Here is a 17,627-nt window from a genome sequence, read left to right as displayed (position 1 = left end):
TTTTGTATTTGTTTTTCTTTTTTTCTTTGTAGTTGTGAAGAAATCCAAATAAATTGACAAAAATGTTCACAAATATAATTTTACTGAAGTTATCTTGACTAAACAATTCAAATCAAATTATTTATTTATTTAGCTGGCAGTAAAATACAAACCAATAACTGATATAACATTTGTTAGATTTTGAGGAACTCTGTATAAAGCCCTCCCCCAGCATTTTCTTAATTGAACAGTGTGCAGTGAAGCGTTCCTTTCCCTTTTAAAGACACTGATGATCACAGCGATAAAATGCCTGAAGCTGAAGTTTTGTACTCTGATGTAAAGTTCAAAAGAGACAAGGGAAATACTCATGGTGAGTCCTATAATTATCTATCTAATTATCTATCTATCTATTCCTAAAAACAAAAACCTACCTTTTCTAAAAAAGAAAAGACGCATGTGTTTCTGTCATTTGAGTGAAATGTGAATGTGTACATATTCAGAGCTCATTTAACAGAAAGTTGGGTTGTTTCGTGGTTTGTGTTGCAGGCAGCGCTTCCTCACCGGCACCGCATGAAACTACTTTCTCTGAAGTCAGAATCGTGAAGAAGCAGCCATCCACAGAGCTTCCTGGTGAGTGATCAAAAACTATTTTATAAATAAGAAAGGTGAACAGGAAAGTGACCTCCAGTCAGTTGAGTCAGAATGCAACTGCCACTGAAAGATGTCTGAATAAAACTGTGTATCATCTAAATCTTACAGTTAAGTGCTCAGTCCTTGAAACAAACAAAACATATTCAACAAAACAAACAAACAGCTTGTACCTTAAGAAAGATTTGGATGTGTACAAAAATAAATATTACAGTAAAGAAATAATATACTAAGATACATTTGCTTGGTAGAATGTGTATTCCTACTTAAGTAAAATAAAAAATATTGCATCCTGATGTGTCAGTTTAAAAACCCTCCATGTTTGGACCTTATTAATGCTGTAAAAAAAATGAGAATAATACTGTAGGCTATATGGGTTAGGGTTACATTTTTTACACTTTTGTTATAAAGAAAAAAAATCCATCACTAAATGTAGAGAGGACTTTCATTACTTCATAAAAAAATCCATCACTAAATGTAGAGAGGACTTTCATTACTTTCATTACATTCGTTACTGTAAAATGTGTTGATGAAAAAATACAAGTTTTAGAAAAAAATAAGGAACTGAACAAGAGGAAAGGATATAAGTGATCCGTTTGACTTGCTTCCTGTTTGTTGTGTCCCATCACATATGTTAGTATTGTCATGTTTGTGATTGTCATGTTCATGTTAGTTTAGTTTATGTTCCACTTCCTGTTTTCTTTTGTACTCACCATGGCCGGGGCTGCGTTCCAATAGTCCATTTAGCTTAGGAACCTTCCTAACCAAGTGAAATGACCCGGAAGTCCTTCAGTGGCAGCCATGATAAGTGCCGTTCCAATTCTCCAAATGAAAGGAAAGGAGGTTTCAAACTTCCTTTATAACCTCCTTTAGCTTAGGAACCACTGGACCTCCCTAACCGACAGGAGAGGAGAAAATGCTGCCCCACAATGCATTCCAGCTGCAGCATTTGCCGTCACTCAACCGAGAAATTATATAATGAAATGTACGGTGCTTATTAAGCATTTTAAAACGTATGTGGTAAGTTGCCAAAGTGCTTTTTTCTGAACGTTCATCAGTATTATAATCAAAAAGAGAAATATGAACGTTAGTTGTTACTGAAATGATCAAATAAAGTCAACATTTCACAGTCTTTACTGAGCTGTGTGGGGTTTGTTCAACTTTTAAAAGATGTTTGAATGGTGATATACACAGTGATAGATGTTAAGGACTAACGTTTATAATAAATATAATAAATACATTACATCATTATGATTAAATGATGGTGCGCCAGCCCTGGACAGTTCCTCAGTTCTGGGGGGCGCTGTCTCAGGAAGCAGGTGCAATAGGGGCGTTACCCACTGTAGGTGCCTTAATGCTACTTAGCCCAAGTTCATTATTTGTATTATTATTATTATTATTATTTGTTTACGTCACTTTTATTTGTTTGTTGAGCACTTCCGGTAATTGTCACATGGGTGTGGTTTGTCTATATAAGTCACCTGTTTAATGTCGAGTGTGGATGACAGAGGGTGACCTTGTGCTGTCATTTTTTCTGTTTTGTCCATAGTTACTGTGTTTTGATTTTGTTTATTAAATATCCTATAACTTTCTTGCTTCAGTATGGGCTTTCTCTGCGAAAACGCGTCACAGTTTATAACCAAGTTTAGCCTCTCGGCGACTCAAACTGAACTGGAAATTGAGCCGCCACACCCACTCTGGGCCAACCTCTCCAGGCTTGACTCCTGAGAGGGACAGGCTGAGACGGGTAGACTGTCTGACAATGTTATACAGACTATCCAGGCAGGAAGAGCAGGATCCACCACAGCCTGTTACAGGACGAAGTGGTTGGGATTCCAGCGGTGGTGTGAGGAAAGGAGTCCAGAGCCTCTGTCCTGTACATTGGGCTCTATTCTGTCCTATTTACAGATACTGGTGGACAAGGGGCTTGCTCATTCTACAGTTAAGGTGTATGCAGCAGCCATCTCGTCCTGCCATGAGGGATTTGGTGGCAGGTCAGCCTTTAGTCAACCGCTTATGACGTGTTTTTTGCAGGGGGTCAGGAGACAGCACCCAGTGGTGCATGTCTCCACCCCGTAATGGGATCTGCCATTGGTTCTCGAGGCTTTGGTTACAGAACCGTTTGAGCCACTGGAGCTCTCCTCCCTGAAGGCGCTATCATTGAAAACAGCTTTGCTGCTTGCTTTCACTTTGGCCAAGAGAGTATGCGAGCTGACCGCTCTGTCGGTGCACCTGAGTTGCCTTTTCATTCGTGGTGACCGTAGCGGGGCGACACTCAGACCGAACCCCTCCTTTGTTCCCAAGAACCTAAGGAGTTTGTTCAGGTCGAGGGCTATACAGTTAGACGGCTTTAGTCTTCCACCCCATACTGGGGACAGGGAGGCAACATTGCATCTCCTCTGCCCGGTGCGTGCGCTAGCATGTTATGTAGGGTGCAAGGATTCTATTAGACGCACTGAACAGCTGTTTGTGTGCTTTGGGGATGGTGTGGCCGGTAAAGCTCTGTCCAAGAAACGCCTGACAGGATGGCTCTGCGAGTGCATTTCACATGCCGACAGGGAGAGCCTTTCCCACTGGGGTCCGTGCACACTCTACACGTGGTATGGCTGTGTCGACAGCCTTGTTCAACGGCGTAAGTGTAGAGGACATATGCACGGCGGAGTCTTGGTCTACGTCAGGCCCGTTCATAAGGTTTTATCTTTTGGACATGTCGGGCTCCTTTTCATCGTCTGCGCTTGCTGGGGCAACACAGGACTGGTGAAAGGAGGGGGGCTGTGGGCAGGCCCGCCTTATCCTGCCATCAGGCCCTGGGGCTGATGGTTTTGTCGGCCCCCTATTTAAACAACAAATCAAAGTCATTTATAGCCTCGGCAGGCTCTGTGATCGCACTTCTCCACTCTGCTCTACGCGCGCCTGGTCCTCTCCTCCAGATGAGTGACGTATCGGGCCTCCCTCATGTATTTGTCCGGTTGCCGTTGGCTCCCCTCCACGTAGCAAGTCCATCTGCTCCCCTCCCTCCCTCCTGTCTGTTTTTCCTCTCCCGCTAGTCCATCGCTATTAGAACCAGACGGCCTACTTGGCTCCGAGGCCCCGCAGCCGGCACCGCTACCGCTCGGCACAGAACTCATCTGTCCTTCCTCCTCATCCTGGCCTACAGGTTTAAAATAACCTGTAAGCTTCGGCATGCTTTGTAATAGCTGCTTGTCTCGAAACTCCTTTTCCCTCAACAATTTCCTTTCCCGAGCGCCACTCTCAAACTTTTTCTTCTCAAACTTTTTCTCCTCAAACTTTTTCTCCTAAACAACCTTCATCTGTCACTCAATCACTCGCAATTTGAATAAGTCACATGCGAAACATATTCTCATTCTGATTGGCTGTTAAGTGGTGCCCACTGACTGTTACGGAGTCATCATGTTTGAGAAAAATCTCTGGAATCCATCGATCTGATTGATTAGCGGAGCAAATTATCAAAATACTACGGAGGGAAGATATTTTCGTTTGGATTACTGGTCTGGGGGAAGCTCACGAGTGTGTGTGTGTGTGTGTGTGTGTGTGTGTGTGTGTGTGTGTGTGTGTGTGTGTGTGTGTGTGTGTGTGTGTGTGTGTGTGTGTGTGTGTGTGTGTGTGTGTGTGTGTGTGTGTGTGTGTGTGTGTGTGTGTGTGTGTACACGTGTGTATGTGTGTGTTTGTGTAATTTTGCGTTTGTGTGTATTGTGTTTGTTTCCCGGGGAAAACACTCACGAGAAACACCGGCTGTTGTTCTGCCTGCTGTGACGTCAAGTTACTCCGTTCTCCGCTTGTAATTATGCCGTCACAAGCTTCAAAGTTGTATCATCTGAATTTGCCGAAACGTTTAATATCCTGAAAGCCAAGACTTTGTTTATTTGAAACTAGATGAAAACAAACTGTAACGGACCCTGCCGTGTTATCTATGATTACTATACGCGTACATTCATAATGTCAGCCGGAGGGAGGGGGAGTGAGTGGCGAGTGAGAGCTGTCATCTTCCCTTTACAAGCTTCAAAAATGTATTTATCGTGTGATTTTGGAAATAAAAGTTTCATATTCTGAAAGCCAAGAGTTTGTTTATTTAAATTTTTTATTGGCTCATGATAGGCCCCTGATCTCCGTAGGCCCCTGGGCTTCAGCCCAGGTCAGCCCGTGCATTAAGGCGGCCCTGGCTGTGGGTCAGTAAGCTGTATCTGACCCCCTTGGACATAATGCACTTACGATTTCCATGCTCCTTAGGGACCTGGGAAACGTGGTGCGCAGTAAGCCCCATACAGGGCTGGAAGCAGGCGGGGAGAGCCTTCCCCACTAAGACACAAAAATAAATTGTCATTGATATTTGCCAATTATATGTTTTCAAATTACTAGCTAGAAATGCAATGTCTTATTTTATTCATATACTTTCTAACCAGAAATATCCACGTCGGTAGTACTCACATCAAATCTTCCAGTTGTATATCTATATTCTTAAGGTTTTTATTGCGTGATTTATAGAGCATTTTAGATTTGTTTTGTGACTGTTGACAGTATTTTTCAGATTTTTGGAGTGATAATGGAGATAGTGAAAATATGCTCTGAAATGGACAGCATTTTTATAAAATGTCCTAAAAAGGAAACTGGTTTTTGAACCAGGCAGTAGGGTGTGAACATGTGAATTAAGGTTTTACTGATATAGCGTCTTAAAAGTTCCTAAAAACAAACACACAGGGAGCAAAACTGTTTTTCTTTGCATTTTAAAAGATAATATGGTTACAGGGCATACAAAATAAAAGACAAAGAACAACAATATTTAGAAAAATAAAAGTCTTCAAATAAGAAAGAGAGAGAAAATAAGGTCAAGAAAATTACTATGATTTATTATCATACTATTATTTGTAACAGATGTCATAACAGATACATATTTGTGAGGCTTTAAATAAGAGTAGAAATCTAGGGGAAATGTTCATAAATATCACACTTTCCCAAAGCTGGGGAGGGCATGCTAAGACAGAGGGCATCAGGTGTAAAGAATCTCACCATCACACAGGAGGGAAACACAAAGACAGGGAGTAAACACAGACATAGGGGGTGAAAAACTGGAAATGGGAATAGTAACAAGGAATATTTAACTTAATGTAAAGACATGTCCCTCTCTTGTTCTCCTCAACAGATACCCAACAGCAATCTGAGTCAGGTCCACGATGTCGAGTCACCTCAGAGAGAGCGGCTGTGTGTGTTCTCAGCGTTCTCCTGGCAGCTTCTCTCATCGCTCTCGCACTGACCTGTGAGTTTTTCTCTTCTTCTCTGCATTTCAATTATTACCTAGATCTGTCCTTATGATAATCCTCACTCTAAATTTGAATGATTACTACTATTCTACAAACCATACTTTCTTTCTCTTTTTTAACAATCAGTGTATAAAAACAACCAAACGGAAGAAAGTCGGGCTGTGGAAAAGAATCTCAAAGGTAGTTTTAACTCATTTTGTAATAACACTCATATAGTATCATTACCTATATCTCTAAAATAATAACCTTCACCCTAAATTCACCTTGGAATGTTTTGCCTCTGATGGATAGTGTACTCTACAAACTATGCGATTCTCCAAAAGATGATAGATGAGCGTGACGCTGAGATAAAAAACCTCACAGGTAAACTTTGTTTGATCCAGATCTCTTTCAAATGTTGAACACTCATATTGTTCTGTTGAATATTCATCTTTGTGTCTCTTCTCGACTGAGTGAACCAAGAGTTTTGATCTCTGTTCAGGTTCTCAAGACACACCTCTGATGAAATCTGTTTAATCTTTTTCCCTAACAGAGAGAGTAACACCATGCAGACCGGAGTCACCAAAGGGCCCTGAAGTGTGACAGATTGTCACACACATAAAACAGATGTGTATCACCTGAATAAAGACTTTGCTCTGATCTTTTTAAAGGGGACTCATGTACAACATGTCCAGTCGGCTGGGAGCGTTATGGAGGGAAATGCTATTATTTCTCCACCAATAAAACAACATGGACAAAGAGCAGAGATGAATGCAGATGCCAAGGAGGAGATTTGGTTAAGATAGAGAGCAGAGAGGAGCAGGTATGGCACACTGCTGCTGCAGGGTCACGATTCACCACTTTGTTTCTGCAGTAGTTAGCACAGAAAAGTTATTCAACATATTTGTTTTTGCTGTCCAGGAATTCCTGGAGCAGAAAGTGAGAGTTAAGATGACTGCAGATCAGGACAAGTTCTGGATCGGACTGACAAACTCAGAGGACACATGGCTGTGGACAGACGGATCAGCACTGGACAACAGGTTTGATTGTTGTAAACAAATGTTTTTGTCAATCTCCAATATCAAAGTCAACAGTTTTATTAAAACACATCTTTCTCTTCTTCAAACCTCAGCTTTCCTTTTTGGTCTGAAGGAGAGCCAAACAATGCTGAAGGGCGCAATCCTGATGGAGAGGATTGTGTGAAGATGGGGGAGACAGGTGGAGAGACAGACCTGAAGATTTGGATTGATCAATCCTGTGAAGACCCTTACAAAAGTATCTGTGAGAAACCAGAAGAACCTGGACAGTTGAAGTGTGTGTCCAGAGGAGGAGGAGGTACTCTCTGCAACTATTGACATTTTCTTTAAGTCCTTTTTCATGCAAATCATTTTTATTGGATTTGCAAAACAAACATTGTGGAAGTGTAACTTTAGACTTCGGGTTAGTGTGACAGCATTTTTCATTATTTATTTATTTCATTGTACAGTAATCAATGCCATTTCATTTATATTGTAATATCACAGTACCACAGTGCACTCCTCATTTCTCATTATTTACAGAATTTTTTTTAATCCAAAAATGTATGGAAAAATGTATAAGCAGATGTATTCATAATTATTAGAATTTCAATACAAAAAATAAAAAAGTAAGCTCCACCTCAAACACAAAGGCACATCAAAAGAACTAGCCCTTCATAACAGTAAGCAACCACACGAAGGAGAGCGTCTCCTGGCATTGGCATCAGCAAAGGGGGGCCGATCCCACTCCTCCAGCTTCTCCTTATATCCTGCCAGCGATTAGGAACACCTGGTAGAGAAGGTGGAGCCAGGGGCAGACCAGGTGTGTCTGCGCAGCAGGGAGACAGAGAGACAAACAGGAGGGGAGCACGTAACAATAACCTTAAGAAATGAACTGCAATAATTCCCACGGAGCTGTGAGCACTTATAAATGTATGTGACGCTTTTCCACTCATCTTCCAGTTGTTGGTTTTCCTCGACCAGCTGTGAAGGTGGGGGCGGGGCTTTTATACGTCTGCTCTCGTGTTGCCTATATGTTTAAGTAATGTCTGCCTTCCCCGTCTTGCACCATTAGGACCCCTGCTTAACTGCCTAAGTTGCAACTATGCATGTTTTGGTGGGCTAAGCGCAGCTTCACATCTTTTTGGCTACATTTAAAGTGCCCAAATGTAAGTTTCAATATTATGCAATGCAAAGTTTTTCTTGGCCTACATTACTCTTATAGAAGGAAAGATAACAGTGATAGTTATGTTTCAGAATAACCTTTATTGGAAATTGTTGGAAAAATATCACTCGTCACCAGCTTGAGCTTCAATCTCAGGATCCATGTATTTATTATCCTTGCAAGAATGGAAGTAGTCATCACATACAGAGCATTTGGTAAAACTTGTTCCTGAACAGTGTCCTTCACATGCTGATATACAAGAGAGGGAGTTACAGTCACAAGATACATATATGCAGCTAGGGATGGGAATTTGAAAGCAAATGTATATTCGACCCCCCAAAAAACTGTTAACCGAAATGTACATATCCTATACAAAAAAAAAGTGGGAAAAATGTTGACAAATAAAATAAAATATTTTGAAAAATAAATAAATGTTCAGATAAATATAGAAACCAAGTCGAATTTGTCAAATGTATTGAGCAGTTGACAGCTATAGGCCTACAGCTTTCATGCTTAAAACACAACTTGGTTTTTAAATGAAAGAGGGATCAGACACGAACAACATAACGGGTCAGGGCAACGTAACCCTATCACAACAGAGATCAACAACCTGCAGGGCCTATGCACAGAATGCAGCTATTCAATACTCATTCTTGTTTCAGAATATGAGCATGTCTACTCAGGGGAGAGGCGGGTGCAGAGACGATTCACAATCAGGCCAGCTGTAGAGAAGACCCTCTCAGCTGGAATTTGGGCATAAGATGAGGTTTGAGTCTGCGTGATCTGTGTGATCTGCGTGTAGGGAGGGGCAGCAGCCGTATCGTTGGCTAGAACTAGCTGGATCTGATGGATTTGGACATAAACGCGAGTGAAGTATAACGAACGCGCGAGAGAGAGATCAGCACCTGTAGCTCTGCCCGCTGTGAGGGAACGGTGAACGGAGCAAAACACATCTTTAGACCTAACACATTTAGCTATGGCACTGTCGTAAACATTGAATTATTCCATTTGATCAAATTTAATAAAAAAAAAATAAAAAAAATATTTATAACTCATATTTGAATATCTGAATAATTTCGAATATTAGATACCAGCTCCAGCATTTGTTTAGATTAGCTTTGTCATCATGTGTACTCTCATATTGGAAGAGTATATTGAGTATTTTCCCAACAGAAAGAAAAACTGTTTAAATGTGCAGGCGTTTGCAAAAATAATCCTCATTCACAGAGGACTCCCGAACACATTTCATGTGGTACTGCATAGTCCAGCCAGTGCACTCAATCTTAAAATAAACATAAAAACACATGTTAGAATATTGACAAACATTTTCTTTAGGTTAACATCCCTCATCCAGAGTAAGCAGTAATCAATTGTTTACATTTAATTAAACAAGCAATGTATAGGTTGGGACCTTAGCTGTTATCCTTTCTGTTTAGAGTCTGTGCTCAGAGGTTTCTTTAACTGCTCCAGTGTCCTCCCATAGAGCAAAGACATGCAAGTTTGGTGACTTCAAGTCAACATTTTCAATATCTGTTGCAGTGAGTGTTCACCCGGTGATGTTGAGGTATCCCAGTCTTCCAGCCAAATGTTGGTCTGGAAATTAATACAACTTCTTACCCATTGGTCAACCTTAGAACCTGAGCTCAATTCTCCACAAGCTTGACAGAGCTGGGATAGGTCACCGGAAGAAAAAAAAGATAAGAAATACAGGCATTAAGGTAGTGAAATGCCAATATAATATTTCTTGTATCCCTGGTCTAGTCCTTTATACCTGAATTTTTCATATATATATATATATATATATATATATATATATATATCACATACACACATACACACACACACACATTAATAAATGTTACCTTGCCAACAAACAACGCATGAAGTGGAATCCTGCCGTTTAGGGCGAGTGATTTTTACAGCGATCTACGCAGGAAACAGATAGATTGGGTTTTGTATATAAGCCCAAGTAAGATACTTTTATAAGTCAAGAAGAGCTGAATGCTCACACAGGACAATCTAATGTTATTAAAGTAAGACAGTAATAATCAGGAAAATGATTTGTGGCTTTGTGTTGCTCCCTCTTAATATAATCCAAAATCATGAATATGTCTATAAACACAGTAGAGCTTATATTGTATTCACCTTGTTAGATCTTTGCATCTGTTTAACTGCTCCAATGGGTCAAAGAACAGGGACCGGTTTTCTTCCAGATACATGATCTATGGAAGTGCAAACAAAGTGTTGAGTGTTAAATAAAATAAATGTTTTGGCCATTAACATTTTTAGATGACTTACATTGAGTGGCCAGTGTACCCTGTCAGACCGCTCCGGCTGCCACACCGCATGAAGTCGAATCCTGCCGTTTAGGGCGAGTGATTTTTACAGCGATCTACACAGGAAACAGATAGATTGGGTTTTGTATGCAACTGAAAAATATTTGTGCATACATCAGTACATATGTTCATATAAACACTTATTTCTAGTCCTACTCCACTCACCTTTCTTAAACCTCCTTTGTGGGTTCCTTGCCAGAGGGAAGTCATGAGGTAGGAATAACAAATCAATACCCCAGCTTTGGCCCCAATCCATGATAGATAGGCATTCACAATCTATAAATACAACAGTATCTTTTTAACCCATTTTCGAGAGAATTATCAGTTTGCATACGTATATTTTTCTTAGAAAGTAGGCTTACTTCACCCTCCATCTCCTTTCCCGGGGCCAAGACCAAAAGATTCTCACTGTAGACCTTGTATGGGCCATACTTGGCCCACAGCGTCTCTTTTCTTCCCCCTGCCCATATGTCTCGGATTACTGCAAAAAAAAAAAAAGGCATGTTAGTTATGAATGAAATGCACACTTTAAGGTGTACTTTGTGTCAGTTTACTTGGCAGTCCGTCGATGGAGCCATGCACTTGGAGGATGTGGAGGTGGATGTGGAGGTGGATGTGGATGTTGAGGTGGATGTGGAGGTGGATGTGGAGGTGGATGTTGAGGTGGAGGTGGAGGTGGAGGTGGAGGTGGAGGTGGATGTTGAGGTGGATGGTGGATGTTGAGGTGGATGGTGGATGTTGAGGTGGAGGTGGATGTTGAGGTGGATGTGGAGGTGGATGTGGAGGTGGATGTGGAGGTGGAGGTGGAGGTGGAGGTGGATGTGGAGGTGGATTTCAGTGGACCAGCCAGACAAGAAGGATCCAACACTTTATTTATTTAGCAGGGACCCTCTCCTCTGGCTGGACATAGTGTGACAGATGGTCAATGTAGATTTTCATTGTCCTTTTACCCTTTTCTGTCCCAATGTCAGCTATTTTCCCCTCAATTGTTAAAATCTGGTTAAAACTTTTTTTAAAGTCGGTTTTCACCCCGGTGAAGACTGCCTCCTGTGATTTGAGTCCCTCGAAGATATCCTCCCTTTCCACCAAGCTGCGGACTTTGTCTTCTGTTATCTGCCACAGAAAACCATTAGAATGTAGAGAAAACATAGATGTTTGAAATAAATAATGAATTCAAAAGGATGAGAACATGAGCAGATCTTACTTCGTACTCCTTGGGCGCCTCTCAAACACCAGATAATAGGGACTGACCTTTGTGGTCAACTGCGTCTTTGTTCAAAGAACAAGCATTGTCCCTTGAAGGACTTGGTCCCACCGTATTGGCTCACCTGCCACCAGTTTGTTCAGGGACCTACATTCAGGTAAAGTACAAACACAAGAAAGTAGAACAGAAATTGGTTTCTAATATATGATGAAGCAGCTGATTTATTTACTCGTTGTTTTTTTAGGTATCAATTCTGATTAGTTAATATAGGAACAATGTTTCTTATTCTATGAACAAATATACCTTTGTATTGTTTTTCCACAAGCCCATTTGTCTGTGGATGGTAAGGCATGCACATGTTTCTTTTGATGCCCAGCCTCTCACAAAGGCTATAGTTGACCTTGAAGTGAACATTGGGACAAACAGGAAATAAGTGAGCACAGCACAGTTACATAATGGGGAGTCATACTGCTTCAAAGTACCTTATTTCAATATTCCCCGCCTTGATCTGTTAGCAGTCTTTCAGGTGCACCACATTTGTAAAATAAATCAATAATACAATTTGCTGACCTCATCTGCTGTTTTGCTTTTAAGTGGGTATGCCTCTGCCCATTTGGTGAAATAATCAACCATGACACATATGTACTGATTGCCACCATCTGTTACCGTGAGTTTACCCACTAGGTCCATTCCAACAAGCTCCAGAGGCTCGGTTACCTGAGAGGAAAAAAAACACATGAGCATCGCATCACTGTTGACATGTTTGAAAGCTGAAACTGTCTTGTACCTCTATAGGACTGTACTCCGTCTTCTCTTTGACAGTGGCCCTCTTTGATAGGCACTGGGGACACTGAAGAATCTCAACAAATAAACACTATGAACTTTTCTGTGTTACACTTTTGTACCATAATGTGTCATTTACCTCATTATTTTTTAACTCACCCACTTGCGGATGTCCTGCTCCATGCCATACAATCTTTTAATTATGGCCCGTGAGTCTTTTCCCTTCCAAAGTGTCCACCAATGTGGCTGCAGTGGAACTCAACGAGCTTGTTGGCTTCTTTTGCTGACACCACAACTTTTGCAAGCTGCTCGGCCCTATTTCTTTTTCTCCTGCATATGTAGTGCAGATCTCCATCTAGTATTGAAATGTCATAATTATACATGTACTGTATACAGTATTATCATAGATGATGTTCTGAAGACCACTTGTCTGACATTGTTACCTTTAATACTGAAGGACTCAGCTCTTCTCTTGATAACAAACTTTGTTTGCTAGTCAAGCCATCAGGATAAATATGGTTTATAAGTGAGAATATAAGAGAATAGCTGTAGGGCTAACTAGAGGGGATGGATCCAAACGATGTTAAACAACGTTTGGATCCATCCCCTCTAGTTAAACCCTTTTGGGTTGGAGGGGAGAAGGGGTACCCGGGCGCCATCATGACTACTGTCGCACATATATTGGCATAGAAGAAATAAAAACGAATTGACAGACACTTAAAAGAGCTGCTTTAATTACCGTTTGCTTTCGTTGCTCAAATATTATAACATGGTAAAGTTTCCTCACCTTTTGTTTGTCGAAGTGCACCTCAATAAGGTGCACTGGGATACTATTTGGCAGCTGTGTGGCTCGCGTCTGACTTCTGTGGTTGCGCTCCCTGATAGTGATATGGACTGTATACAGAGTCCTGAAAAGGTGTGTCTCCAAAAAAAGTCTCCAAGCTCTGTGTGTCACCAAAGGCAGAGAAAAGTCATTTTATTTTCCTCACTCACCTGCTGCCTTTATATTGTGATGTGAACGCGCCTGCATGGGCACTGATTAACTGAACTGGGAACAGGTGTGTTAATCAGCGGGCGGAGACTCACAGCTGAGAGACTAAAGGCAGTGGAGACATGTGAGTGGAGGTTGGAGGACGCGTATGTGACTCGGCACTCTTTTGGGTGGGAGGGTGTCGTTTGCAGCGGATTATGGCAAGCCATTTGAGTATTTATTCCATACTGGCAAGCCATTTGAGTATTTATTCCATATCCTTGATATCAGACCAGCTGTCTATTAGTTGGCTCTTTGATTTCACTTGTTAGATATATGTCACACTAGTTTTGCACTCTGCTTTACTAGTTCAATAAAACATTATATAGTCACTATGGCAAGCCATTTGAGTATTTATTCCATATCCTTGATTATGAACATTATACTAGTCACTCTTTTTCAGCAACTAGTGGCACTTTTGTCTGACTAGTTACCACATAAGGCAAGGCAAGGCAAGTTTATTTATAGAGCACTTTTCAACGCAAGGCAATTCAAAGTGCTTTACAAAACAAAACAAAAACAAAAAAAATGAAAGACATTAAGCATTAAAAAAGAAAAGCTAATCAAATAAACATTAAGAAAAAATACATGGATAAAAGTTACAGTGCAGTCTAAAATATAAATAGTTCAATTAAACATTACAAGAAAAAGTACATGGATAAAAGTTACAGTGCAGTTTAAGATATGAATAGTTCAAATAAAAGCAGCGACAAAAAGAAAAGTCTTTAGCCTGGATTTAAAAGTAGTCAGAGTTGCAGCGGACCTGCAGGTTTCTGGGAGTTTGTTCCAGATATTTGGAGCATAATAACTGAACGCTGCTTCTCCATGTTTAGTTCTGACTCTGGGGACAGAAAGCTGACCAGTCCCTGAAGACCTGAGAGATCTGGATGGTTCATAGTTTAGCAGGAGGTCAGTAATGTATTTTGGGCCTAAACCATTCAGTGCTTTATAGACCAGCAGCAATATTTTGAAATCTATTCTTTGACACACAGGAAGCCAGTGTAAAGACTTCAGAACAGGAGTGATGTGATCCACTTTCTTAGTATTAGTGAGGACTCGAGCAGCGGCGTTCTGAATCAGCTGCAGCTTTCTAATAGATTTTTTAGTGAGACCTGTGAAGACACCATTACAGTAGTCCAGTCTACTGAAGATAAAAGCATGGACAAGTTTTTCCAAATCCTGCTGTGACATTAGTCTTTTAATCCTAGATATGTTCTTTAGGTGATAGTAGGCTGATTTAGTAACTGTTTTAATGTGACTGTTGAAACTCAGGTCAGAGTCCATGACTACACCTAGATTTCTGGCTTTATCTGTTGGTTTGAACATTGCAGACTGAAGCTCAGCGCTAACTTTTAAACATTCTGCCTTGGCTCCAAAAACCATTACCTCAGTTTTATCTTTGTTTAATTGGAGAACGTTCTGACACATCCAGTCATTGATTTGTTCAATGCACTTACTCAGTGTTTGAATTGGAGCATAGTCTCCTGGTGAAATTGTTATGTAAATTTGTGTGTCATCTGCATAGCTATGGTAACTTATTTTGTTGTTCTTCATTATCTGAGCCAGTGGTAGCATGTAGATGTTAAAGAGAAGAGGCCCCAAGATGGAGCCTTGAGGAACCCCACATGTCATATTTGTTAACTCAGATGTGTATTTACCTATAGAAACAAAGTTGTTTCTGTCCTTTAAGTAGGATTTAAACCAATTTAGAACTGTTTCCGAAAGTCCCACCCAGTTTTCCAGTCGGTCCAGTAATATGCTGTGGTCAACAGTGTCAAACGCAGCACTGAGATCTAATAATACTAACACTGAAGTTCTGCCACTGTCTGTGTTTAAGTGGATGTCGTTAAAGACCTTTACAAGAGCAGTCTCAGTGCTGTGGTTTGGACGAAAGCCTGACTGGAACACATCGAAACAACTATTTAAATGCAAGAAATTACTCAACTGTTGAAAAACAACTTTTTCAATGATTTTACCTAGAAATGGCAGGTTTGATATGGGCCTGTAATTGTTCATTACTGAAGCATCTAGATTATTCTTTTTTAATAGCGGTTTAATGACTGCAGTTTTCAGGGCCTGTGGAAAAATACCTGAGTGAAGAGATTTGTTTACTATATGAAGTAGTTCTGAGGCCATGCAAGGCAAAACATCTTTGAAAAATCCTGTTGGAATAATATCAAGGCAGCAGGAGGAGGATTTTCAAGTTGTATAATGTCCTCTAGGTTTTTATCATTAATCTGATGGAATTGTGTCATGATGTCTGAATTGATGTTAACTGGACACAGAGACAACACATTTGCTGTACCTGATGCAGAGGCACTGACTGCTTGTCTGATTTTCTGAATTTTGTCAGTGAAGAAGGCAAAATCATTGCACGCCCTGGTGGATAGAAATTCAGAGGCTACTGACACTGGGGGGTTAGTTAGTCTGTCGACGGTAGCAAACAAGGCACGTGCGTTGTTTTTGGTAATGATGTCAGAGAAGAATGATTGTCGTGCGTTTTTCAATTCCAAATTATAAAGGCCAAGTCTCTCTTTATAGACTTCAAAGTGAACCTGGAGATTTGTTTTTCGCCACCTGCGTTCAGCTTTTCGACATTCTCTTTTTTCTGTTTTAACGGTCATGGCCTTTCTCCATGGAGATATTTTCTTCCCAGTCACTTCCTTTACCTTAATTGGAGCAATGGCATCTATAACATTTTTAATTTTTGAATTAAAATGATCTACTAGCTCATTTACTGAGGTGTTAGCAGGGGCAAGTGTGGAAGAAAAATTCTGAGTAAACATTTCCCTAGTATTTTCAGTTAAACATCGCTTTGTGGTTACCTCTTTTTGAACACTTGTGTGAACAGAAATAGAGCTCTCAAAGAAAACACAGGAATGGTCAGAGAGTGCAACATCAGTCACCACAACCTTAGAGATATTCAGACCCTTTGAGATAATTAAGTCCAGAGTGTGCCCCTTATTGTGCGTGTGCTCCGTCACATGCTGAGTCAGTCCATAGTTATCAAGAAAACAAAACAGTTCTTTAGCCCCTCTGTCCTGGGGGTTGTCAACATGGATGTTAAAATCACCAACAATGACTAGACGGTCAAAGTCAATACACACTATAGACAGCAGTTCAGTAAGGTCATCAAAAAAGCTTGCACAGTATTTGGGTGGTCTATAGATATTTAGGAACAGAGCTCGAGAGGAGCATTTCAGCTGAAGGGCCACATATTCAAAAGAATCAAAGTTTCCATACGATGTCTTCCTACATTGAAGGGAATCATTGAACAGAATAGCAACTCCACCCCCTTTCTTATGCATTCTTTCCTGACTCATAAAACTAAAGTTGGGAGGGGTTGATTCGATAAGAACAGCTGCACTGTTATTTTGTTCAATCCAAGTTTCTGTTAAAAACATAAAATCAAGATTGTGCTCAGTGATAAAATCATTGATTAAAAATGTTTTTCCTGCCAAAGACCTGACATTTAATAAAGCTAGTTTAAGTTCGTTAAACACACTATCAGTCGTGTTTTTTGTAACAAGCTGTGGCTGACATGGAATCACTGCTAAATTAGATAAACTCACACAAACGTTTGAGTGCTTCCTGTATCTAAGATGATTCACCGCTCTTAATCTATTACCTATCAACACAGATATCGAAGCTACTGGCAGGCAGGGCCCGGGCATGTCCTGGAAAGAGTTGAGAGTGCCATACGCCCTTGAGCCTGGACCCAGCAGATATCAGTTTGCAGATTGTTTTGGTTTGGATGATTGTGGTAGGCATGGTGATGAAGCCGGGGGAGATGGTGCGCGTCTCTGCTTTGGTGATTTTGGTGGGCGTCGTTGAGGGGCGGGGGTAAAGGACATGCTGCCAGCCCTGCGTATCACCTTAGTCTGGTCTTTGAAATCCAGGAAGGAATCGGTGCCAGCCCTCTGTATCTCCTTCTTGTGTTCCACGATCTCCAGGAGGGTGGGCGAGGGTGAAAGGGTGAACGGAGTATCCTCAAAGGCGTTGACAGGGGGGGGGGGGGTGACGGGCGGTGGGGACTCCTCCGTGTGTTTCATAGGTCTCCCATAATCAGAACATTCCTCAGGCGGGTGCAGTGATACTTCTTCAGGGTTTTCTGCGCGATGTGTTGTGTCTATCTCCTGTTTTGATTCCTCTTGCCGCTTGTCCTTGGCAGAGGGAACAGATTGATGACGCAGGCAGTTGAATATGTTAGA

The 17,627-nt window shown here is 41.0% G+C and overlaps 1 protein-coding gene and 1 long non-coding RNA gene across 2 annotated transcripts; one reads left to right on the top strand and one right to left on the bottom strand.

The window, feature by feature from the left end:
• Nucleotides 1–267: 267 nt before the first annotated feature.
• On the top strand, nucleotides 268–7,397 carry LOC117454668 (CD209 antigen-like protein E). The gene is made up of 8 exons (XM_034093789.1): nucleotides 268–349; nucleotides 526–609; nucleotides 5,786–5,899; nucleotides 6,030–6,083; nucleotides 6,195–6,266; nucleotides 6,554–6,705; nucleotides 6,804–6,922; nucleotides 7,015–7,397. Exons 1-8 carry the CDS (start codon nucleotides 286–288, stop codon nucleotides 7,235–7,237), a joined length of 882 nt encoding a protein of 293 aa, XP_033949680.1. The 5' UTR covers nucleotides 268–285; the 3' UTR covers nucleotides 7,238–7,397.
• Nucleotides 7,398–10,234: 2,837 nt separating this feature from the next.
• On the bottom strand, nucleotides 10,235–10,669 carry LOC117454761 (uncharacterized). Its single transcript, XR_004553022.1, has 3 exons — nucleotides 10,565–10,669; nucleotides 10,362–10,455; nucleotides 10,235–10,285 (listed from the first exon to the last, which is right to left on the bottom strand). It is a non-coding gene; the product is annotated as an uncharacterized lncRNA (long non-coding RNA).
• Between the last annotated feature and the right edge of the window lie 6,958 nt (nucleotides 10,670–17,627).

Source organism: Pseudochaenichthys georgianus, chromosome 11 (genome assembly GCF_902827115.2).
Source record: "Pseudochaenichthys georgianus chromosome 11, fPseGeo1.2, whole genome shotgun sequence".
In the NCBI taxonomy this organism is placed as follows: Eukaryota; Metazoa; Chordata; class Actinopteri; order Perciformes; family Channichthyidae; genus Pseudochaenichthys; species Pseudochaenichthys georgianus.
The sequence above is the reverse complement of the archived record's forward strand: the minus strand, read 5'-3'. Positions and strand labels throughout refer to the sequence as shown.

Bases quoted from the DNA above. Each gene is read 5' to 3' on its own strand.
- LOC117454668 (XM_034093789.1), top strand. From the start codon at position 286: ATGCCTGAAGCTGAAGTTTTGTACTCTGATGTAAAGTTCAAAAGAGAC. The intron at 350-525 runs GTGAGTCCTATA...TTTGTGTTGCAG, and splicing joins AGACAAGGGAAATACTCATG to GCAGCGCTTCCTCACCGGCA. The intron at 6,706-6,803 runs GTATGGCACACT...TTTGCTGTCCAG, and splicing joins TAGAGAGCAGAGAGGAGCAG to GAATTCCTGGAGCAGAAAGT.